The sequence below is a fragment of the Anguilla rostrata genome, chromosome 1, assembly GCF_018555375.3.
Source record: "Anguilla rostrata isolate EN2019 chromosome 1, ASM1855537v3, whole genome shotgun sequence".
NCBI classification, from domain to species: Eukaryota; Metazoa; Chordata; class Actinopteri; order Anguilliformes; family Anguillidae; genus Anguilla; species Anguilla rostrata.
In genome coordinates, this window is record NC_057933.1 from 7,301,799 (window position 1) to 7,324,021 (window position 22,223).

Below are 22,223 nucleotides of genomic sequence, written 5' to 3' on the forward strand. Positions count from 1 at the left end.
CTGCAGGTAATTTGTGATATACTGTACACAGAAAGAATGTGTGTGTGTGTGTGTGTGTGTGTGCGTGTGTGTGTGTGTATGTTTGATTATGTCCAAAAAGTAGCAGAAGTCAATAACAATGAACAAGACAACAGCCCAAACTACAGCCATGGTTTAAAGCGATGTAAAAGGATGCTAGAACATTTGCATATTATTTTATTATGTTTGCCTGCTAAAACTTTACATACATCATGCCCCTGAAAACAAGGCATTAACATTTCCAGTTGATTCTTGTCCGGTGTCCTTTATGTTTGATTGTGGTAGTAAATCAGGGACAGTAAAATTATATTACACTTATCCTCAATAGTATTTTCAAAGTGACATCATTACATATCATGAAGAGTACTATATTGCACATGATAACTGGGATACACTACTGTGACTTTGAGAAATCTTGAAGGTGCACAACAACAAAGAAGTAAAAGATTTTAAAATAACGAAATGCACAAAAAATGTAGAAAATAATATAATTAAGGCCATACAAAAATATAGCTCCAACAATTACTTAACAAGCTGTGTGCTTGAATTACTAACTACTTTTGGAGTTATACACACTCCATACAATTACGAATATTTTGTTATTTTGCTATAAGATCAATGGCGCCATTCATTTGACCTCAAAATGCACAAAACAATAATATACTGAGAGAACTGAGACAGCCGCAATGTAGGCGTAACGTTACCTCCAAAAAGAGAAGCTAGGATATCAAGTTTTCAGTCATATCTAGCTGTTAATCACTGCGCCTGCAGCCAAATATTAGACCAATCAGAATAAAGTACAGATGCCGGGCAGTTTATTTCAAAGGAGGGGGTGTCTGTACTGACAGCGATGTGGCCCAATTGCGTGTTTAGATTTAGCCTAGCAACCCCAATCGCCGCAGTAGGAGGGCCTGATTGCACAGGGTACAGTAGTGGTGTAGTTGTAGTAGTAACGTTAATGGACCCAACGGTGTGTGATTATTGGGGGTGAATCGTGTCATACTTTGGTTGCACGATTTTTAATGCGGGGCAGCTAGTTATCCAGTTAAGATTTAGTAACACCTCTACGGGGGTTCAGAGTCACTCCAAATTTTATTCGAATTTAGGCTGTTAGCTAGCTATTGTAAGTCGTATATTTGCGAACGGCGCCTTGGATGCCATCGCCGATGGACGGATCATCTAGCAGAGAAGGTGACCTGTATACGGTGAAGCACGAGCTAAAAAATGGTAAATTGCATTTTATCAATCATACTTGACAAACTATCACACTTGCAGCGTTTGATTCGAGGCGGGCACGGTTGCATGTGACTGGGTGTTTTTAGAATATCGGGCGCGGTTTGCAACGTGAAATCTAAGGTCCAAAAATGGCAGGGGGAGGAGTAGGTTGCTAGCTAGTTAGCTGGCTAGCAGTGACGGTGGCTAACACAGCTAGCCTGATGATTAGTGACATGAACATGATGTTGCCGAGGCCAACACAAGTTTTCCAATACTGTCAAATTTGTTACACGGATACTCACTCAGTATCGTAGAACTGGATTATTTAGCTAGTCTTCAGGTTAACATGACGTCCCTGATAATGAAGATGACGAATGTTAACTAACCGAGAAACGCGCTAGTTTCCTAACTACCTAGCTACATGTAGTCCAGTAGCTATCTGTTATTAGTAGTTAGCTACTGTTACTAGAGCTGTTTGTTGTAAGCTAATAATGTTACGGGAAACAGCTGGCAGCTAAGCTCGCTAATCTACTTATCTACTTTTGTTACATGTTGACGAACTAGGTAAAGGGCACTTATTTTGAAGCTCTGAGCTATCGTAAAGGTCCTGATTGCGAGCAACATCAGATCAGCGCCAATAAGTTCCCTATCTTTTTAGACTGCCTGTGTGGTTGCCCGCTAGCTATCTAGACTAGCTAACGTTAGCTCCGAACTATACCTATTATACATCCAAGTCATATTGCTTTAGTTTCTAAGATAAATTATGCGGCTAGTCAGTTGGTTATTAGGCTGAAAGTAGTGCAAGTATATTGCATATTTTTAAAGATAGTCTACAGTTTACGTTAGTCTGGCTTACTCGTCAGTAATAATTGTTGGTACAGTGCGTATAATTTAGAAATTTGCTTTTATTTTGGGATGTTGTTGAATATCTGACGTTAGTTTATTGGCGTTTTATGTTTATGTTGTACTGAGATGCTAGTTAGCTAGCTCGGCTGCTAAAACAAGCTGCGTGTAGTAACGGCGCTCGTCCTTGCGTGCCTGTGCTGTCAAGCGCCTGTCAGCATCAGCTCCGTTTGCTTATCATGCATGAAATGACATCGATGTGTGTTCTGGAGGGCAGGAACTTGGAGTACGTTCAGAACTACTCTTATTTATGTTGGAGGAAGAATACTCCCATGCTGTAATATGGGAGTTTGAAGACGTGTTTCCAGTAGGTCATGCCGCAAATTATTTCATTTTGTTATGGAGTTTTTTTTACGCTGCACTCCATAACTGTCAAAGGAGCTTTTTAAAAAACATTTTCGTCCTTGTTTGCTTGTGCTTCATAGTTTAATGTTTTCAAAGTTCTCATGCCCAGATTAATAATATCTGGACACGTTATCTGATCTCTGAGACCTTCCCAAGCACTGTTTTTAATCTCACTCGTGGAGCAGCTGGTCACTCTCAAAACACAGGTTATTTGTCGAGGATGAAGACGGTTATTAGTTGGCCCAGTACGGTGAAATGGGCTGACTTTAGATGGATACAGCTGTCGTCTAAAATGCGTTGGGTGTCTGTATCTGAACTACAATCTGCAGTTTCACTTAATGCATATATCTTAAGAAACAGTTTTCATGTTGGTTACTTTGTCATTGGTTTGCATTGTGTATTGTGTATTGTCTAATAGACTAAACTTAAAAACCATGCATGTAAATGCATCCCTGTGTTGAAAATTCACATAACGTACAAACTGACTTGCATCTTGAATTTGTTTTATTTGAGAGCAGTTTAAAATGTGTCTTGTGGAAAACCTTGGACAAAAATGTGATTATATTGGGCTTTTAGTGTGAAATTGCTGAATGCACTGTGTAATATTTTATTTTCTTGACTCTCCACGAAGGTGGTTGGTACTTGCATAACTTTGAGTTATGGATAAGTGGCACAATGTAGTGCTTATAGAACCCAGCCTACGACCAGCGTAATCTCTGTTATTGCACATTTGGTCGAAGCACGTAACCTAAATTGTATCAATGAAACTCTAGCTAGCCTATATAAATGTAAACCATGTGGAACAAAATGCAAGGCTTTGTTGAGTTGACCTGGATATGGTCATCTGCTGAGTTAAGCCATTAAACCGTGTATTAATGCACATGTAATCTCACGCAGTGCATGCGATTAAATGGCATAATATCAAAGCTACACACCGGCACTTTAATTTTCTGTGATAATCTTGTTAATCAAACTATCTGACTCTTTTTTTTTTGTGTGCCTGAGTGGGTATAAAAAGATGTGTCTGGTAGAGCTTTGGTTTTTGGATATCGTTGTATGCAGATTTTCTTTCTCAGTATCAGGACAGGAACAGGAGAGAGTCACTGTCCTTGTTCATCTGACGGCTTTTTCGGAGGGGGGGGGGGGTTAACTTCAGTTTCACACCTTGTGGACCACTCGGCACCCCCTTTGAGTGGCAGCCTTGGCTAAGCCGGTTTCTCTGACACTTTGGCTGTGCCCTGGCTGGAGTTACAGTGTTACATCCTCAGATGCAGGCCGGCTCCGTAGCCCCCGTCAGCAGCGGGAGTTTCCCTGGAGACGGGTCATTATTTCCGTCGCTGACCTGGAGATTATGTGTACCGGCCTGCTTTCGCCTGCCTCAGTGGCACACGCCAATCTTACAGCCGAGCTCAGGCCACTCCGGATTGCCCCAAAGGCTGCTGGGAAATGGCTCAATGTGCACGCTGTGCGGCAAGACTCAGTTTCCCCATTGATGAGATTGTTCATTAATAACCTTAACAACGGTTTCCCCCATTAATTTGGCACCGAGAGAAATGAAAATGAATTGGAGATTGATCTGTAGAGCTTGCCCAGGTATTTTCGAATTTCTCGAACCCTGACAGGGCCCTGAGAGGCACTTTGTCTAACTGCCGTGTAGCTACACTGTACTCTGGGCACTTGAAAGCCATAATGTCTACTCGCTGTGTCAAAATATTGTGCTTTTACCAGCAAATGGTTTGTTTGGCACCCACAACCGAGACTGTGAAATTTGAGCGTTCCGGAAACGTTATTTATTTATTTATTTATTTTTAGACGTGAAATACAGTATGTGTATTTCACATACACAGGCGGTACGTGTTGTAACATTAAAAAAAGGTGTGATATAGCCTTTGCTGTGATAAAATCTCTGTGGGCGTGTGTGTCGGCTCAGCAGCCGGTATGGTGTGAAGCGGGCAGAGTTCAGACCTGCAGTCTCACGGCCGTCCGTCTGGAGAGAAGAATGTAAAAATGTCTCCCTTTGTTGGCTGGCTCAGCGATGTTTGCCCTGTGGGTAGCGATGCTGCTCCCTCCCTCCGCAGAGGGGTCGAGCACATGTGCGGGCACGCTTGAGCCGGGGGCAGGGTGTGGGGCCGCCTGTTTTTCCACACTGCGGTAGTGATTAAACCACCTGCTTTACACACTGCAGTGAGCCTGTTTTACACACTGCAGTGAGCCTGTTTTACACACTGCAGTAGTGATTAAACCACCTGCTTTACACACTGCAGTGAGCCTGTTTTACACACTGCAGTAGTGATTAAACCACCTGCTTTACACACTGCAGTGAGCCTGTTTTACACACTGCAGTAGTGATTAAACCACCTGCTTTACACACTGCAGTGAGCCTGCTTTACACACTGCACTGAGCCTGTTTTACACACTGCAGTAGTGATTAAACCACCTGCTTTACACACTGCAGTGAGCCTGCTTTACACACTGCAGTAGTGATTAAACCACCTGTTTTACACACTGCAGTAGTGATTAAACCACCTGCTTTACACACTGCAGTGAGCCTGTTTTACACACTGCGGTAGTGATTAAACCACCTGCTTTACACACTGCAGTGAGCCTGCTTTACACACTGCAGTGAGCCTGTTTTACACACTGCAGTAGTGATTAAACCACCTGCTTTACACACTGCAGTGAGCCTGCTTTACACACTGCAGTGAGCCTGCTTTACACACTGCAGTCAGCCTGTTTTACACACTGCAGTAGTGATTAAACCACCTGCTTTACACACTGCAGTGAGCCTGCTTTACACACTGCAGTAGTGATTAAACCACCTGCCTTACACACTGCAGTGAGCCTGTTTTACACATGCATGATTACACCTGCTTTACACACTGCATGAGCCTGCTTTACACACTGCAGCTGAGCCTGTTTACACACTGCACGAGTGTTAAACGCACACTGCTTTACACACTGCAGTGAGCCTGCTTTACACACTGCGATGAAAGCCACCTGCTTTACACACTGCAGTGAGCCTGCTTTACACACTGCATGAGCCTGCTTTACACACTCAGTGAGCCTGCTTTACACACTGCAGTCAGCCTGCTTTACACACTGCATGAGTGCTTAAACCAGACCTGCTTTACACACTGCAGTGAGCCTGTTTTACACACTGCGGTGTTTTAACACTGCACCTGCTTTACACACTGCAGTGAGCCTGCTTTACACACTCACTGAGCCTGCTTTCACACTGCGTGAGTGACTTAAACCACCTGCTTTACACACTGCACTGAGCCTGCTTTACACACTGCAGTGAGCCTGTTTTACACACTGCAGTAGTGATTAAACCACCTGCTTTACACACTGCAGTGAGCCTGCTTTACACACTGCACTGAGCCTGCTTTACACACTGCACTGAGCCTGCTTTACACACTGCACTGAGCCTGCTTTACACACTGCACTGAGCCTGCTTTACACACTGCATAGTGTTTAAACCCCCTGACTTTACACACTGCATGAGCCTGCTTTACACACTGCAGTGAGCGTGCTTTACACACTGAAAGTCAGCCTGTTACACACTGAGTAGTGATTAACCACCTGCTTTAGACATTTGCAGGTGAGCCTGGCTTTAAAGTGACTGAGCCTGTTTTTACCTGCTGAGCCTGCTGGAACAAATGCTGTATTGCTAACTATAGCAGTATTATAATGTTGCACTGGCTAGCGGAGCTTAATGTAGGGTATTTTTTTTAAATGAAGTACAACTGACAATGTTGAGAGCATTAGTTTTTTTCTTGCATGGCAGTATCAGATGGGTCTGCTTGCACCGTTTCCTAGCATAGGCTCACAAGTGTCAAGTGTCTGTTATATGGTATCCTGCATGTGTCTGGTCTCCCAACATACAGTTAGACATGCGCCGGTTAGCGTCAAGTTAGCGAAGCTGCCTGTATCTGACTGCGAAGCCAAGTGTAATGTTGATTACGTGAAGGAGTGATGCTGTCCATATTTGCGCTGTGATATGAATGATTACTGGCCGGCCAGGGTTGGTACAAGTAGCCCATTTTCTGAGCTAACTCGCCACACTTTCATCGATGTGAGTGGAATAGAGAGGTTACAATGTTCTGTCAATTCAAAACAACTAATGTTGGCTGCACACTTACTCTGTACTGTACTATTAGGCTACATCATTTCCAGCATCTAGTTGACAAAGTTGACAAAGCTATAGCCTATCCCAAGTGTGATATGTGATGTTATGTCGATTATAAAAATGTATTCAAAGCTGTTGAATGTTAAGCTCAGGTACTGTTTTAAGATTAATTTTGACATCAGATGTTCATGAAGTTGGAATATCTCCCTTCTATATCATCTCTAATTGAAACCTGTTGATTAAACATTTTTGCTATTTGAACTTGAAAAAAGACTGTTTTTGATGTAGAAAAGTTTTTCTTGATAGGTTTTAACTTTAATTCACCATCATGATTTTAGTTGAATGTGACCTCTAAATCTGACGTAGCGCGCGGTGCCATATTTTTTTACTGCAACATTAGAGTGTGATTCCAAACACTTGAAATAAACCAGTGAAACGTGACAGCTTTTAGGCTAGTTAATTTCATTGATGCCTGAAGTGTAGGCTCAAACATCTAGAATGGTGATACAACTGCATGAGTTTATGACTGGACTGTTTACAAAGGCACAAACTTCTTAGCAGATCTTAGCAGATTTTCCTCTCAAAGTGCAACAGATGCATTTAACTGTCAAAATGTACACAATTTTCTCCTGGGGGTGCTGGAGGGTTCAAGGTCCTCATCACAGTTTTCCAAAACCCTGTGGGAAACACTGAGTTATGTCTTAACATTTGTGTTATGAAGCTACGTTTCTGTACGCCTAGGTCTAATTCATCTGAACAGACGCACTGACTCATGAATAAGGAAGACCACGGACAGCTTTATGGAGACAGCAGCTGTTGTTTATTATTTCATGTTTATTTTTCCATCCGTCCATTATCTAACCCGCTTATTCCTGGTCAGGGTCGCGGGGCTGGAACCTATCCCAGCATGCATTGGACATGAGGCAGGAATACACCCTGGACAGGTCGCCAGTCAGTCGCAGGGAACACACACCATTCACTCACACACTCATACCTAGAGACAATTTAGAGTCTTCAGTTAGCCTTCATGTCTTTGGACCCTGGGAGGAAACTGGAGTGAATTATGAATGTAAACTGATCTCATTTCCAAAAAACAAACTAGTAATTTTATTTTCAAAACAACGTCATTTGCATTATATTTTATTACTGTAAGTCCTTTAAGTCCAAATACATAAATATGTAGCTACCTCTGGTTAAGGAAAAGTGTTTCCAGGAAAGCTACCTTTTACCTCTAAATATTATGCAAATTCTAGAGCTTCTGGGGGGCTTCGTCCCCCTGCCCCCCACCACCAGGGCACAGCCCCAGACCCCCGGCCTCCTCAGGACAGGGGGTCTCAGGTTCCTGCCCAGCAGCCTGTCTTCCACGGCTGAGACAGCGATTCAGAATGGGCAGCAGTTTGGTCTGTGCTTTGTGTGGTATGTAAAGCTTGCTTGTGTATGTGGATCGTTAAGTATCATATTGAAATAGGGCTACTTTTTAACTGAAGGTTTCATTGTTGCTGAAATCCTTTGGCAGCTGGGATAGGCTGCCCTCTCGCCCTATAGGCTGGCCCTGGCTCCTTGTATACCCAGAAAAGCCACTTTTAGGAGCTGCCAGCCCAGCCCTCCGGTCTAGTGTCATTTGTTGGATTACCCACGATCCTTCAGAAGTACATGCCTTGTTTGAGCTCACTGAGTCTGATTGCTCATGAGTGCTGGTGTCATGGCGATACAGGTTGCTAAATTCTGATTTATGGCTTTTATCCTGTAAGCATCCTCTCCACTCTAGTCTTTAAATGTTCCTGTATATATATATCAGTTCAACAGTTCACTTTTGGGGCCTTTGAAATAGGCTACATTATGCATGTGTTGTTTAGCATCTTTCTGGGCTACAGAGAACTTCAAGGTGGCTTGATCGCTCGTCAGTTCATATTTATAAATGGTGCATTTAAACATCATTTATTAGAATCGTAAATGTGCTGTGTAAAAATGTGTAAGTCACTCTGGATAAGAGCGTCTGCTAAATGCCTGTAATATAATGTAATGAATCAGAATTGATAGATCCCAGGTTGTCCATATATAGCCTAATCTGCATGCCATTGCACTTTGGGGTTTTGGAAGAGAAACACAGCCCTAACGCAGGCTGTTTGTCATGTTGAGCATGTTGGATTAATGATCTCTTGGAGCACCCTGAGCCCATCTCTCCTGCAGGGAAAGATTGGGGCGGTCGAGGGAGGAGAACGTTTTTTTTTACCCAGACTGCACTGGAGATAACTGGGCCAAAGGTGGGCCAAACAAAAAGGATTTGGCAGCCAAGTACAAGCACGCGATTGGATAAAAAATGCCGCTTGTCAAAACATGACCATGATGAGTAATCTGGTCCCTTAGAGATACCAGCCCTTGAAGTTAACGATCAGATAAAATTTAAATGATTGCATATTGGACTGGGCCATTGTAAGCAACAGGCCAAATATGGCAACTACTGAATTTTTTCTTCCTTTTTTCGTTTTTTTTTCAAAGGCAGCATTTTGCAAACGTTGCAAGTGAATTATGTCATGACTCATGACAGGTGATATTAATGTTGCTTTATTTTGAGATAGGATGTCTTTTTATAGATGTGGTTTTAAATTAAGGAGAGCAGAATTTGGCTTTAATCCACGGAAGAGCAAATCAACATGGGGGGGGGGGGGGCTCTAACATTTGCATCATATTTGGAGGTAAAAGGTTTTCTGGAAACACTTCCCCTTAATCTGAGGTACGTATTTATGTATTTGGATTTAAAGGACTTAGAGTTCAAAAGATATAATGCAAAAAACTTTCTTTTGAAAATTCAATGACTCGTTTTTTTGTTTTCAGAAATTAGATCTGTTTCTGTCCATAAGCTTTAAAATGGACTAGCTAGCTTTTAAAATAACATCAGTTCCGGGGATGGACTGGGGAACAGGGCTGTTTTATTAGCGGTCTGTTCATTTAAAACCAACCGCCTCAGCGTCTGATAGCGAGCAGACACCCGACACAAACCGCGGTTTGCACAGGGCCTCCATATGCGGACATGCAGCGATAACCGTTGTTCGAACAGAGTCGCTGTATGCGGACAGACCGCGGCTTGAACAGGGCTTCCGTATACGGCCACAGGCCGTAAAAAAAAACCGCGTTTTTGAACAGAGCGTGCGCGTAACCTGCCGGTGCAGTTGTGGAGGCTGCAGGTGTGCCGCTGAGCTGGTTTGACTGCACTGCGTAGGTCGCCCTGGGTCTCTCTCTCTCTCTCTCTCTCTCTCTCTCCTTCTCTCTCTTTCTCTCGTGTGGTGTGTGTGACCCCCCGGAAAACGGCTGTCCTCTGTCAGTGTGCTAATGTCCTCTGCCCACCCCCTTCCCAGTGAGCCCCCCCCCCCCACCCCCCAGCTCCTCTGTTCTATAAATACGCTCTTCATTTCCCATGGGCCCCGGGGTGGCCGAGCACAGCCCCCGCCTGCGGTGTTGCACAACCCAAATCTTTCCACTCTCTCTGGCCCTCTCTGCGCGCACCCCTTTGGAGCCTAATCCAATTTAGCGCCCGTCAGCCGAGCCGAGCGGGACAGGAAGCCTGAGAGACAAAGAAAAGTTTTACTCTCAGCTGTCAGGGCCTCCTCTTTCTCCACCGGCGTCCTCGGGCTGATGTTGTGGGGGGGGGGGATGCCCTCGTTTCATTTCGCCACGTTAAGATGCTTCTTCTTTATGTGGAAGATTGTGAAACGCTTGGTTGTGTTTTCTTGTTTGTGATTTGAACCGAGACGTGCTCACGGCTTCTTCAGTTCTGTGCGACCGAATTGTCTTCAGACCTGATTAAGACCTGCATGCCACACTAAATCTCTCTATCTCACTCTCTCTCTCTCTCTCTCTCTCTCTCTCTCTCTCACAGACTCACACACTCACTCACTCACACACACACACACACACACTTTCCACTCTCTGAAAGTTGAAGCATCCGTGGTTGAGGCCCCTTGAGAAACGTTGCATTTCGGAGAGGAAGGAGCTGTCGTGGTTAGTCGGGTTCACCACAAAGGGAAATGCTCAGTTTAGAAGGAAATCGGCTTGTCCTGTCTCGTTCCGTTTCTCTAAAGGTGGCTGCAGTTCACTTTCCGCTTTTAAAACCTAAAGTGAGGTGATTTCTTCAGAACTTCAGTGTTTCCCGGAATGTCAGTTTCAGTGCACTAAACTACTGGACCATCAGTTGGTAGAGAATTCTAAATTTAGCATTCAAGCTAAGTTTGCATCATCGTGGCTCTCTTTAATTCATTGGTTCGTTTAATTAATTCCCTGATGTCGTGTCCTGAATTTGCTTGTGAGTTCCTACATTGAGGATTTGTTCTATCCCATTTAATGAAATTGACTTAGAATTGTTTGGGTTCTGGGTTTGGCACGCTAGACATTACGATATCTGATATGGAGGAATGTGTTTGAAAAGTCCTTAAACGGTCTAGCTGGAGAGCAACTTTATTGCCACCAAGTCCAGTGTCATCTTGATTTCTGTTGAGTGAGCTCTTTCTGCGGCAATTCATTTGACGTGTAGCAGTGGATAGCCCAATGCTGGTACTGTATTACCGTACTTCTGTATAACTGGGGCATGCTATCAGTTCTATTCTCTTCACTGTTCTTGTTCCCATGCTAAGTGACTGTAATGTAATGCTGTGTAGTCTCAGAGTTCAGCTGAGCTTCCTTATCTTTCCCTCATGCCATCTGGCTTGCACAGTGCCCCTGCTGGTCAGATGTATGCATTGCAGCTGAAAAAGTTTTCCGTAAGCATTTGTCTGCACCGCAGGTGTCAAACTCCAGTCCTGGAGGGCTGCCGTGTCTGCTGGTTTTTGGTGTGTTTTTGGCATTAAGGTCATTGATTGACTAAAGAATCCACACACCTTGTTCTGGAGATCTTAATTGACAGCTGATTGAAAGGAAGGAAGACGCAAAAGCCCGCAGACACTGAGGCCCCTTTGGGATTCAGTTTGACAAGCCTGGTCTGTCCCATTGCCAAGGGTAGACAACCCTGGTCCTGGACTGCTAGTGACTTTTCTGGTTTTTGTTCCATCTTAACTTGAGTATAGGAGTTTGATCGATGATTTGGATGGAGCAGAAAAACCAAGACCATCTCTGGCAATCCAGGAACAGTGTTGCCTACTCCAGGTCTATACCCTTTAAAACAGTCCATTTTACTTAGCAGACATTCAGAAATAACCGTGCTTCTAGGCCTGAGACAGGCTAAACCGTAGGATGGCATTTCTCCTTCATTGCGCCTTGCCCTGGATAAGAGTGCCTGCTAATTTAGTGTAATGTAATGCATGGTAATGTGTGTTGCGGACGCTGTGCTAACCGGCCTCTCTGTTTCCCAGCTAACCTGACTGGCCATGTGGAGCGGGTGGGGATAGAGAACTTTGAGCTGCTCAAAGTGCTGGGCACTGGAGGTGAGTGCTGCAGTGTAACAGCCACTCAGAATAAATGACACACTCTTTCTGCAGACCGAGTGTAGCAATGCACTATGGGACCAGTTTTGCAATGATTCATTTCACGTTTATGTGTGCTCACGCAAACACACACACACACAATCACACACACTCACCCACACACACACATACACCCAAACACATGCACACACACACACACATTTTCCTTAAAGATGCATTCAGCACATGTGTGTGCGTGTGTGTGAGTGTGTGTTGTGCTTGCGTGTTGTGTGTGTGCGCGTGCATGTTTTGTGTGTGTGTGTTGTGTGTGTGTGCGTGTGTGTGTACATGTTTTGTGCGTGCGTGTTGTGTGTGTGTGTGTGTGTGCGCGTGCATGTTTTGTGTGTGTGTTGTGCGTGTGTGTTTGTGTGCACGTGTGTGTATGTGTGTGTGTTGTGCGTGCGCGCGTGCGTGTGTGTATGTGTCACATGTTGATATTAACGCTGTGGTCTGGGCCCGGCAGCCTACGGGAAGGTGTTCCTGGTGCGCAAGGTGAGCGGGCACGACGCGGGCAAGCTGTACGCCATGAAGGTGCTGAAGAAGGCCACCATCGTGCAGAAGGCCAAGACGGCCGAGCACACGCGCACCGAGCGGCAGGTCCTGGAGCACATCCGCCAGTCGCCCTTCCTCGTCACGCTGCACTACGCCTTCCAGACGGACACGCAGCTGCACCTCATCCTGGGTCTGTCCGTCTGTCTCTCCGTCCGTCCGTCCGTCCGTCCGTCTCGTCTCATCCGTTTCCTGTGTTTGCACCACAGCCCGGCTGAATAGGTTCATTTTCATTTTAACTGCTGTGCCACTCGCGCCATTACATTATAATACATTACATTATGTTGCAGCCTTACATTAAGGCGCTGCTATCTAGAGTGACTCTCGGTACAGGAGCACATGAATGAGCAAGTGAAGACTATGGTTAGTTACTTGAATTGGGGGGGGGGTCGTAGCGCTGGGCTAAAACAGAAACCTGCCCCCACGTCAGCCCTTTCTGGATAAGACTGGGCGCCCGTCGTGCGTGTGAAAGGGACTCCTGCCGTCGCCAAGCCGACGCTGTAGCCAGGCAGTAAATAACGGTTACGGCCGAGAGCGACGTCTGTCCCCTGCCATTTCGAAGGCGTGGCGCGGGCACCGGCCCTTAATTAGCGAAGGTCGCACTTACGGCGGGGGTAATTGGCAGTGCTCGAACCTTTGACTGCGCCTTTGCACCATGGAACTCCCAGACATCGTTGCCACGGCACCATCGGTTTGTAGTTCTAGCTGTGACGCAGTAGCGCTCGCGCCAGTAATCGTAAGTGTGACCCTGTGCTCATAAAAATGTGACCTATTACTAGTAAGGGAAGGTATTCCCTGCTCACACAACCAATTATTTTCCTACTTTTACTAGCTATACACTGCGATGTTTAGATAAACACAGGTGAAATTCTTCTAGGAGACCAGAAAATAAATAGTTTTAGGTGTAGGGTTTTTTTCAGTAATGTGCTTACCTAGTATATGTAAAATGTTCTGACATGGAGAAGCATTGAAAAAATTGTTGTCCTTATTGTGTTAAATTATAGTTCTTAGACTTACTCACATTAATATTTATATCTTGTACTGCACGTTCCCCTCAGTAACTAGCCAATGACATCATCAGCCACACAGAACGGGGTCAGGGAAGGTTATTCCATGCAGATAAACAGACAGGCTGAAACAGGGAGGGCTGGACTCACAAACTGTCACCGGTCGACTGAGGACATTACCCAGAGGCTCACACGTTAGCGGGCATAATCTCTACCTTCCCCCTCCCCGTGGTATTTCTGTGTCTGAACACTGACCCAAAATGTACCGCTGGCCTCTACAATCTAGAACAAAGCTGTTATACTAGTGTTCTTACCTTAGCGATTCACTCTGTGTCTAAAAGAAACCAGTTTGCCTCTGAGGAACTGTTACAAGCCACTCTTCGGTTTGATTTGGACTTTTCCTTTGTGAAACCTGGAGTGTTTGCTCTGTCTGAAGAGTACATTGCTCTTTATTTGTGAAGTAGAGTTCGTTGATTGATAACTGAATGCCTGGATTCTTAACATTCGTACTGTGCATACAGTGATTTTTAATGTCTGAGCCGTACGGCTATTGTTGAGCTTGCAAGAAACCTGATTGCAGATTTCGAGTCTGCACATTTCCATAAACGAATCGGCTTTATAGAAGAAAGTGTCACTTCTTACGGAATGTAATTTCATGTAGCTCTTGCCAAGAAATAATAATTAACAGAAGCTGTTACAGATTGAGTGGATTCATCCTTTCACAAAGGAGAACTCTCAGTACAGTGCGCGAAGGCTGGCGCTAGCATCTGTAGGCTATAATTAGCTCCGTGACATTTGTATGAATAATTGGTGTTTATAATAAATCAGTTTTGCTTATGTTTGAAGGCTAGAATGTGATTGTCTCTCGCGCAGCTAACCGCCGTAACTTGCTATTTTGATTGTAAACGGAATATTTGGCTCCCTTTTTATGAGTTAATTGCGCACAAATGTTTTTGTGATGCTGATTGTTTAGAATTGTTTAAAAGGGGGATAATTAGCTCAGGCTAAAGGTGTTCACACCTGGCGTCTCTCTCCACGTTTTGTTTGAATGTGTGTGCGGCGTCTTTAACGAGAGGTGATTGGCAAATTGTTACGGGCTCGTCACGTGATCAAAAAGGTTCCGTTATACGGTGCGGTACGCTCCCGTCTACGGTTCTGTTTTTATATTAATATTACGGTTTAAAATGATGGTGCCGTGTGGTTGTGGGTAAATGTATCCCTCTTCTTTAACCCTTATAACCTGAATTAATTAGAAATTATTTTTATCATCATTAAAAGCTTTAATACAAGTTTGAGTATGTGTGTTATGTGTTGTGAATATTTTAACAGCTCGTTTTAAATATAGTTTTGTTAGCTAAAAGCTTAAGTCCCCCAATAATATGTCAAAAATATCTAAATACTTGCAGCCTGAAACTGAGAAGAATCCTGAAAAAGGAGTGGTTTTTGTTGTGAAGCAAAGTTTAAAAACAGGCTTTTTTCAGCGCTGACAGTGCCCTCCCTTTCAATGGTGGACCAGGTCAAGTAAATTGCTTAAGTAATTTTAGGCAAAACACTGTGTTGTGTGTTTACGCCAGGTTGCCGTTGCAGATTATGTGAACGGCGGGGAGCTCTTCACGCACCTGGTGCAGCGCGTGCGCTTCAGGGAACAGGAGGTGGCGCTCTACAGCGGCGAGATCGTGCTGGCGCTGGAGCACCTGCACCAGGTGAGTCCTCCCGCCCTCCCACCCGGGGGTCAAAGGTCACCGCAGAACTCCCCCGGGGTCACTACGCCAGATCGGGGCGCATCGATCCGATTGGACGGGCTCTGCAGTCTCTCACAGGGAGGGGAAGTTAAGTGTACGTGGTTGCAAAGTGCTATTTGCACGCACGGGGCGCTCGTGGGTGAAGAAAAGCCTGATATTGAGGTCCTGTAAGTACTTGTTCAAAAAAATTTGGTTGTAAACAAGTTTCCTGGGGGTGTGGCAGCAGCCCTGGAAGCCTTTTGCGCCTCTGGATCGTCGCATGCGTTCATCGCGTGCTGCAGTGCTCAGGCTCGGGCAAGCGTGCGTTCATGTAGAAAAATGACTTGCGGCCTATCGGCTGTGGCAGATTAGCATGTAAAAGCACCGCGTGCCCTGCCAGATCACGCCATACAAGCATTCCATAATTTGGTGGATTAAAAAAAAAAAAAAAAAAATGCTATTGCTACTGACAAGGAAGAAAAAAAGGCCCAAAAAGCTTTGAGCCAATCACAGCGCAAGCTCGTACCGGAGAGACATGAGTTGAATGTGGAAGCTGTATGGAAGTTGCATATCTGGTAAATATCTCTGCACCTGCTACACAAATGTGTATTTTATTAGTGTGTACACACCTGCTACACAAATGTGTATTTTACTAGTGTGTACACACCTGCTACACAAGTGTGTATTTTAAAAGCTGTACTGTAATTCGGACTACAAAATGGATGTTTTGGAGACACTGCCCTTGCCTATACAGTGTACCCACAACCAGTCTTAATATTATATCAGTTACACATACATATCATTACACAGCATGATTACCATTTAGTTTATAGATATATTTATGTTTATGCAATATGCATAAAGGAAAAGGGACAGTATTGTGTTGCATTTCATAAGTCAGTTGTTGGGTCACAATGAAATATATAAATGTGAAATTGCTTAATTTTAGATTTCAGAGAGCAGATTTACCACGAGAGTCGTGCAGGCGTGATGCTGGGAAGCAGCAGTTCTGTGTGGCGGCTTTTCAGCGGGAGTTATCTGACAGAAGGGATGAACATCGAGGCTTGAGTTTTCACACTGCCCTTTATCAGGGGCACCTGAACGGTGTGATGGGTTTTTACTGGAGATAAAAACTGCTGAAAATTAGTTATTCAATCTCGCAAAGAGAGTGGAAAAAGATCACAAATGGATATGCAGCCAAGAAACATTACCTCTGAATGAACAGCAAATACATATTTCTTTTACCAATGTAACAGATAGCGCTGAAGTGAAGTGGCCGTGAATGGGGGAAACTACATTACCGATAATGCCGCGGCTTAATTAAAAACAAAATCTTCACCTTGTTCGTCATTTGGCATAAATGGATAAAGTTGCCGAAGGTTACCTGTGCAATTTAAGATGATTTTCCCTGCGCTCTCCGAGTTACACAACTGGTGCTAACGATGATCCGACAAAGAGACCGAGTCATTTTGAAATCGTTCGTTCCCGTCGCTGGAACTGCTGTACAAATGGCGTCCTGGCGTTTGATAATCGTTGCTGTGCAGGCCCGAGAAGTTATTTCCGTCTGCGTGCGAGCGCAGAATCGTGACACAATGTCAGCATTTCATTCTCAGGCTGGCAGCAGGGGCGGGGGGGCTGGGTGGGGGGGCTGGGCGTTGGAGGTGGGGGGGGAGTGTTGTTCCACTTTTGTGTTCAGTTTTTTTTTTTTCTTGTTGTCACACTCCCTGGCTTCCCCGTTTACTCAGCGTTGCATGCTGATCGGGGGGGGGGGGGGGGGGGTGCTGAGGAGTGTGGCTCGAAGCTCTCCGTTTTGGTTCTTTCTAGAACAATCCGTGCTTTCTGGGCATGCTGCTCAGATGCATGTGAAAGCAAGCCCCACCCCCCTACCCATCAGCGACGCTACAAGGCCGCGCTGTGGGCTAGGAAGAATGCATAACTGGTGCATTGCATGCATAATGCCGTGGAGGAGAGGGCTACCGCCTCGGGTCATTTTAGCCTGAAAAATAAAAATACCCTTGGTATTTGGTTGAATTACTCGTGTGCACAGAGAATTCTTCAGGCCTGATCCTTCCATTCTTCTTTTTCACCCCAGTACTGTCAGAAAGATAAAAGGCGAAGACGGCATCAGTCAAATGTGTAATCTGGTGTAATCATTGTGTCTTATTTTAAAAAAGGGATGTGCCTTTTCATGTCTCGGAATAGTGTGGAATTCTGGGAGCAAAATGCATGTTCGATACGTCCCCCTCTGAAGATGAACTCAGTTTTAACTTTGTGTCGGGGCTACTTTGATTTGTGTGTGTTGATGTATTTGAAATGTTGTGTATATTTCGATATTGGATATCTGTTTATATGATTGAATTGGGTGTTTTAGATTTCTGGGACTCTCAGGCCTTGAAGGCCTGTAGGTTCTGTGGAGTAATCAGTTCTGAGAGGACGTATGAAGTTTTAAGCACAGGGGTGTTGTCTTTTCAGCCTGTCATCTTTCTTAAAGCCCCTCCCTGAAGCAGTGTCGTAGCCTCCAGACCCCCCAGGGTGACTCCCGCTGGGACCTCACACTGACTGGATCAGCTCTACTGCTCTCCACACTCTGTTTGTTCTGTGCATTAACCCGACTCTCCCTGCTGCAGCTGGGCATCGTGTACCGCGACCTGAAGCTGGAGAACATTCTGCTGGACTCGAACGGCCACATCGTGCTCACGGACTTCGGCCTGAGCAAGGAGTTCCATGAGGTGAGAAAATCAGTCAATCAATTAATAAATAAATCATTGAACGCTCAATTATGGAATATGAACTTGATCAAGTGTGAAGATTGACATAGGAAAAGAAAACTTTGTACTGGATGAAGTCGCTAGGATGTACCCGCTCACATGAGGAGATGGCGGCTCAGAGCGTGTTGTGAAGCTGAAGCTGAGCTCTGTTGTCTGTGTGTTGTGAAGCTGAGCTTTGTAGTCTGTGTGTTGTGAAGCTGAGCTCTGTAGTCTGTGTGTTGTGAAGCTGAGCTCTGTAGTCTGTGTGTTGTGAAGCTGAGCTTTGTAGTCTGTGTGTTGTGAAGCTGAGCTCTGTAGTCTGTGTGTTGTGAAGCTGAGCTCTGTAGTCTGTGTGTTGTGAAGCTGAGCTCTGTAGTCTGTGTGTTGTGAAGCTGAGCTCTGTAGTCTGTGTGTTGTGAAGCTGAGCTCTGTAGTCTGTGTGTTGTGAAGCTGAGCTCTGTAGTCTGTGTGTTGTGAAGCTGAGCTTTGTAGTCTGTGTGTTGGGCTGCAGGTGGAGAGGGGTGTTGTGAAGCTGAGCTCTGTAGTCTGTGTGTTGGGTTGCAGGTGGAGAGGGGTGCTGTGAAGCTGAGCTCTGTAGTCTGTGTGTTGGGTTGCAGGTGGAGAGGGGTGCTGTGAAGCTGAGCTCTTTGGTCTGTTTGTTGGGTTGCAGGTGGAGAGGGGTGCTGTGAAGCTGAGCTCTTTGGTCTGTGTGTTGTGAAGCTGAGCTCTGTAGTCTGTGTGTTGTGAAGCTGAGCTCTTTGGGCTGTGTGTTGGGTTGCAGGTGGAGAGGGCCTACTCCGTGTGCGGCACTATCGAGTACATGGCTCCAGAGATCGTGGAGGGGGGAGCGGACGGACATGACAAGGTAAAGCCCCCTACACGGAGAGGTTCTTATCCTACAGGGTGTGCCTTGTGTATGAATCCCGTCTGAGCTGCCTGCAGTTTAGCTGTCGATGCCCAGGAGGGGGCGCTGTTGCTCACCTGTCCCGTGCTGTGTGGGGGGGCGGGGGGGGACAGGCGGTGGACTGGTGGAGTCTCGGGGTGCTGATGTACGAGCTGATGACCGGAGGTTCGCCCTTCACCGTGGACGGGGATGAGAACTCCCACACCGATATCTCCAAGTGAGACCCTCCGTCCTTCATTAACGTTTACTGTGAATGCATCAGCGATGTACAGCCTCTTATTGCGCTCGGTTGTTCTTAATCTGTTTGTGTCGATCGCATTAAATTGAAGCGTTGTTTTTTTTGCATATATTCCTGCATTGTGATGGGTTCCATTGTTCCTTTGCATGCTCTTGACACTTTTTTGACACTCTTTAATGGGTCTGTGAAAAAATAGCACAGTTCTTCTCCAATTTTTTTCAACATTGTGAAACCACCCCCCCCGCCCATGGGTTTCGTTTCACAAGTTCGAAAGAGGTTTATGAAAAGATGAAGAAACGCTTTTGGCTGCATGTGTCTCACCACCATCTCACCTCCCTCTCCTTCCCTTTCTCTCTCTCTGCCTCCCTCCCTCCTTCTCCCTCCCTCTCCGCGCAGGAGGATCCTGAAAAAGGACCCGCCCTTTCCCAAGGACATGAGCCGCCCGGCCAAATTCCTCATCCAGCGCCTCCTCACCAAAGACCCCAAAAAGAGGCTGGGCTCGGGCCCGTCTGGGGCGCAGAGTGTGAAGGAGCACCCCTTTTACCAGGCAAGAGGGGCGCGCGGCTGCCCTGCTGCCCGCTGGTAGCGGGGTGCCCCTAGTGGGGAGTGTGTGCTTTACCCGTCCTCTCCAGATTTGGGAATGGGCCTTTCTCTTTCATTATAGGAACCCTACACACACCAGACTGTGGAGTTCAGCAGTGTTTTATTCTTTGTGTTATTTTTGCTAAATTATTTATTTATTAGTTATTACCAGAATTACTTATTTATTAGTTATTACAAAACAATAACTGTAAAAAAACACTTGAACCGAAAAAGAGGTTTGACTCTGTTGTTGTCTGATATAAATACATAATTGAGTAGTACTATATGAGTAAAAAAAAAAGTTTATTTCCTTATGTTTAATTTGGATGAGGATTCCTTTTATCGTTCATGGTTTCATTAGATCATTTGGTCTTGGACACTGCTTGTCACAGAAGTGCGTGTCTCAGAACGCACTGTTTTCTGTGAAGCCTCTCTAAGATGTGTAGACAGGGTGAAACGTTTTTTAAAAATGTGCGTTTTTGCTCCCGATTCAGAAGATCAACTGGGAGGACCTGGCGGCGAAGAAGGTTCCGGCGCCGTTCAAGCCGGTGATCCGGGACGAGCTGGACGTCAGCAACTTCTCCGAGCAGTTCACCGAGATGGACCCCGCCTACTCCCCCGCCGCCCTGCCCCAGAACTGCGACCGCATCTTCCAGGTCAGCACCGGGCCCGCGGGCCGCCACGGCACGCCTCCGGTCCTGAACCCGGGCTGCTGGACCCGGGTCCCGGACAGCCGCAGGGCATGCTGGGTTTTATTTTCTCCCTGCGAGTACTGCCTTCCGCAGAACCTAGTAATTTGACACTGCTGCTCGTAGCACAGAGTACACCGTACAGCTGGTAACAGCTAACTCTGCGTGTAAGGCAGCTGCTTTGACTGGTTACAGGCTAGTAAGCACAGAGTAACAGCCGGGTAACAGGATGGTAACAGAGGAGTAACCGGCTGGTAACAGGCTAGTAACAGAGGAGTAACTGGCTGGTAACAGGCTAGTAAAAGCCGAATAACAGCCAGGTAACAGGCTGGTAACAGGCGAGTAGCAGCTGTGGGTTAAGCGGCTCTCCGGCTCCGGGTTCGAGCGCCGGGGGCTGCGACGCTCTCTCGTGACGCCAGAGGAGGTCAGAAATAGATCTGAGAGGCTCGGCCGCTTTTAAACCCCAGCGGTGTGTTTCCAAATGGGGCTCGAGTGGAGATTAGGGAAACAGAGGCGAGCGGCGTCGCCCCCGAGCGCTCCCCGACGGCTGTTCGTCTCTCCAGCGTTCGTATTAACGAGGGGCGTGGCGTCTAATTACGCCTGTATTCATTTAGCGCTGGGGGGGGGAGGCGTGACGCGCATTCTGATGCAGCTTGCTCTCTCTCTCTCACTCGCGCGGGCAGGCGGGCGGGCGGGCGAGTGCGCCGCTTCTCCAGCGACTCGCGTGTCTTCACAGCCGCCGCCGCCGCCGCCGCCAGCTGCGGCCCAAATGGCGGCGTGATTGCCTGCTGCGGGCTCGTGCCTGTATTTAGTCTGCGAGATCAATAGACGCATTATAAGGCTGCGCGTGGAGATGAAAGGTGACAGACTGCTCGGCTCCCGGCGCCCGTCTTAATTATCTCTGCAGCCCCTCTGATTACCGACTTCATCTTGGCTTTTCACCGTCCTTCGCAGACGTCGATATATATATATATTTATAAATATAAATATACATATATGTATTTTTTTTTTTTGGCACGCGTAGCAATTACAGGGATCGAGACTGCGATTGTGAACTTTTAACGTGTTGTCTATCTCTCTCGCTCCCCCCCCCCCCCCCCCCCCGCCCGCCCAGAACAAATTAAATTGCTTTAGAGAGGCTGAAATGTAATTTCAAAGCAGAGCAATCACCACACGCACTGAAGCCTGGCAATTAGGAGCGTCTCCTCTCCCATCTGGCCTCTCCCCGCCATTCAGCTGCGCGGAGGAGAGCGGCGGGGTTTCAAAGCCGCCCTTCTCTCGCAGCTGGGGGAGAGAGGCGCGGCGCGCGAGAGGAGATGAAAAGGCCTCCATAATAACCCCAGATGGACACGCTGAATGGCGTTTTTTCTCTAAACGGCGCCGTGACTGCGGCTGCCCTTGAAAGCTTGAACTTTCTGAGAGCGGCTCCTGCCCGCGGAGCGCCGGAATGCGGTCCTTACTGTACCGCCGCGTGCCGCTGGCTGCGCGCCGTATGCTTTCGGCCGTAGAAAGGCTAACGTCCTCCCTCTCGCTCGTCGACTGAGAGGCCGGGCGGCTCTCCGTAAGTAGCGGCAGTACCTTCGGCTCGCCACTAGATGGCAGACTTCGTGCGCGGCAAGCCTGGATCGTCTGCGCTACAGCTGGAAATTTTCAGCAATTGAGAGTTGAACCCCTGCCAGCCATCTTTGCTTTGAGGCCTAGAGTGGTGCAAAAATGGACCGCG

At 46.4% G+C, this 22,223-nt stretch overlaps 1 protein-coding gene across 4 annotated transcripts in view; it reads left to right on the plus strand.

The window, feature by feature from the left end:
* Nucleotides 1–901: 901 nt before the first annotated feature.
* The window catches only part of rps6ka5 (ribosomal protein S6 kinase, polypeptide 5), a 35,998-nt gene continuing 14,676 nt past the window's right edge, over nucleotides 902–22,223 (plus strand). For 3 of the 4 annotated variants that reach the window (XR_010325407.1, XR_010325418.1, XM_064308193.1), the window contains exons 1-9: nucleotides 902–1,245; nucleotides 11,953–12,024; nucleotides 12,527–12,745; nucleotides 15,207–15,322; nucleotides 17,968–18,069; nucleotides 18,869–18,952; nucleotides 19,105–19,208; nucleotides 19,626–19,776; nucleotides 20,306–20,467. Coding sequence is in view for 2 of the 4 variants with exons in the window: in XM_064308193.1 (XP_064164263.1) it covers nucleotides 1,173–1,245; nucleotides 11,953–12,024; nucleotides 12,527–12,745; nucleotides 15,207–15,322; nucleotides 17,968–18,069; nucleotides 18,869–18,952; nucleotides 19,105–19,208; nucleotides 19,626–19,776; nucleotides 20,306–20,467 (1,083 nt within the window). In the remaining 2 variants the exon portion in view is untranslated. Of the gene's footprint in view, nucleotides 1,246–11,952; nucleotides 12,025–12,526; nucleotides 12,746–15,193; nucleotides 15,323–17,967; nucleotides 18,070–18,868; nucleotides 18,953–19,104; nucleotides 19,209–19,625; nucleotides 19,777–20,305; nucleotides 20,468–22,223 lie in introns of those variants that run through there. The other variant, XM_064308360.1, reaches the window with a different exon arrangement.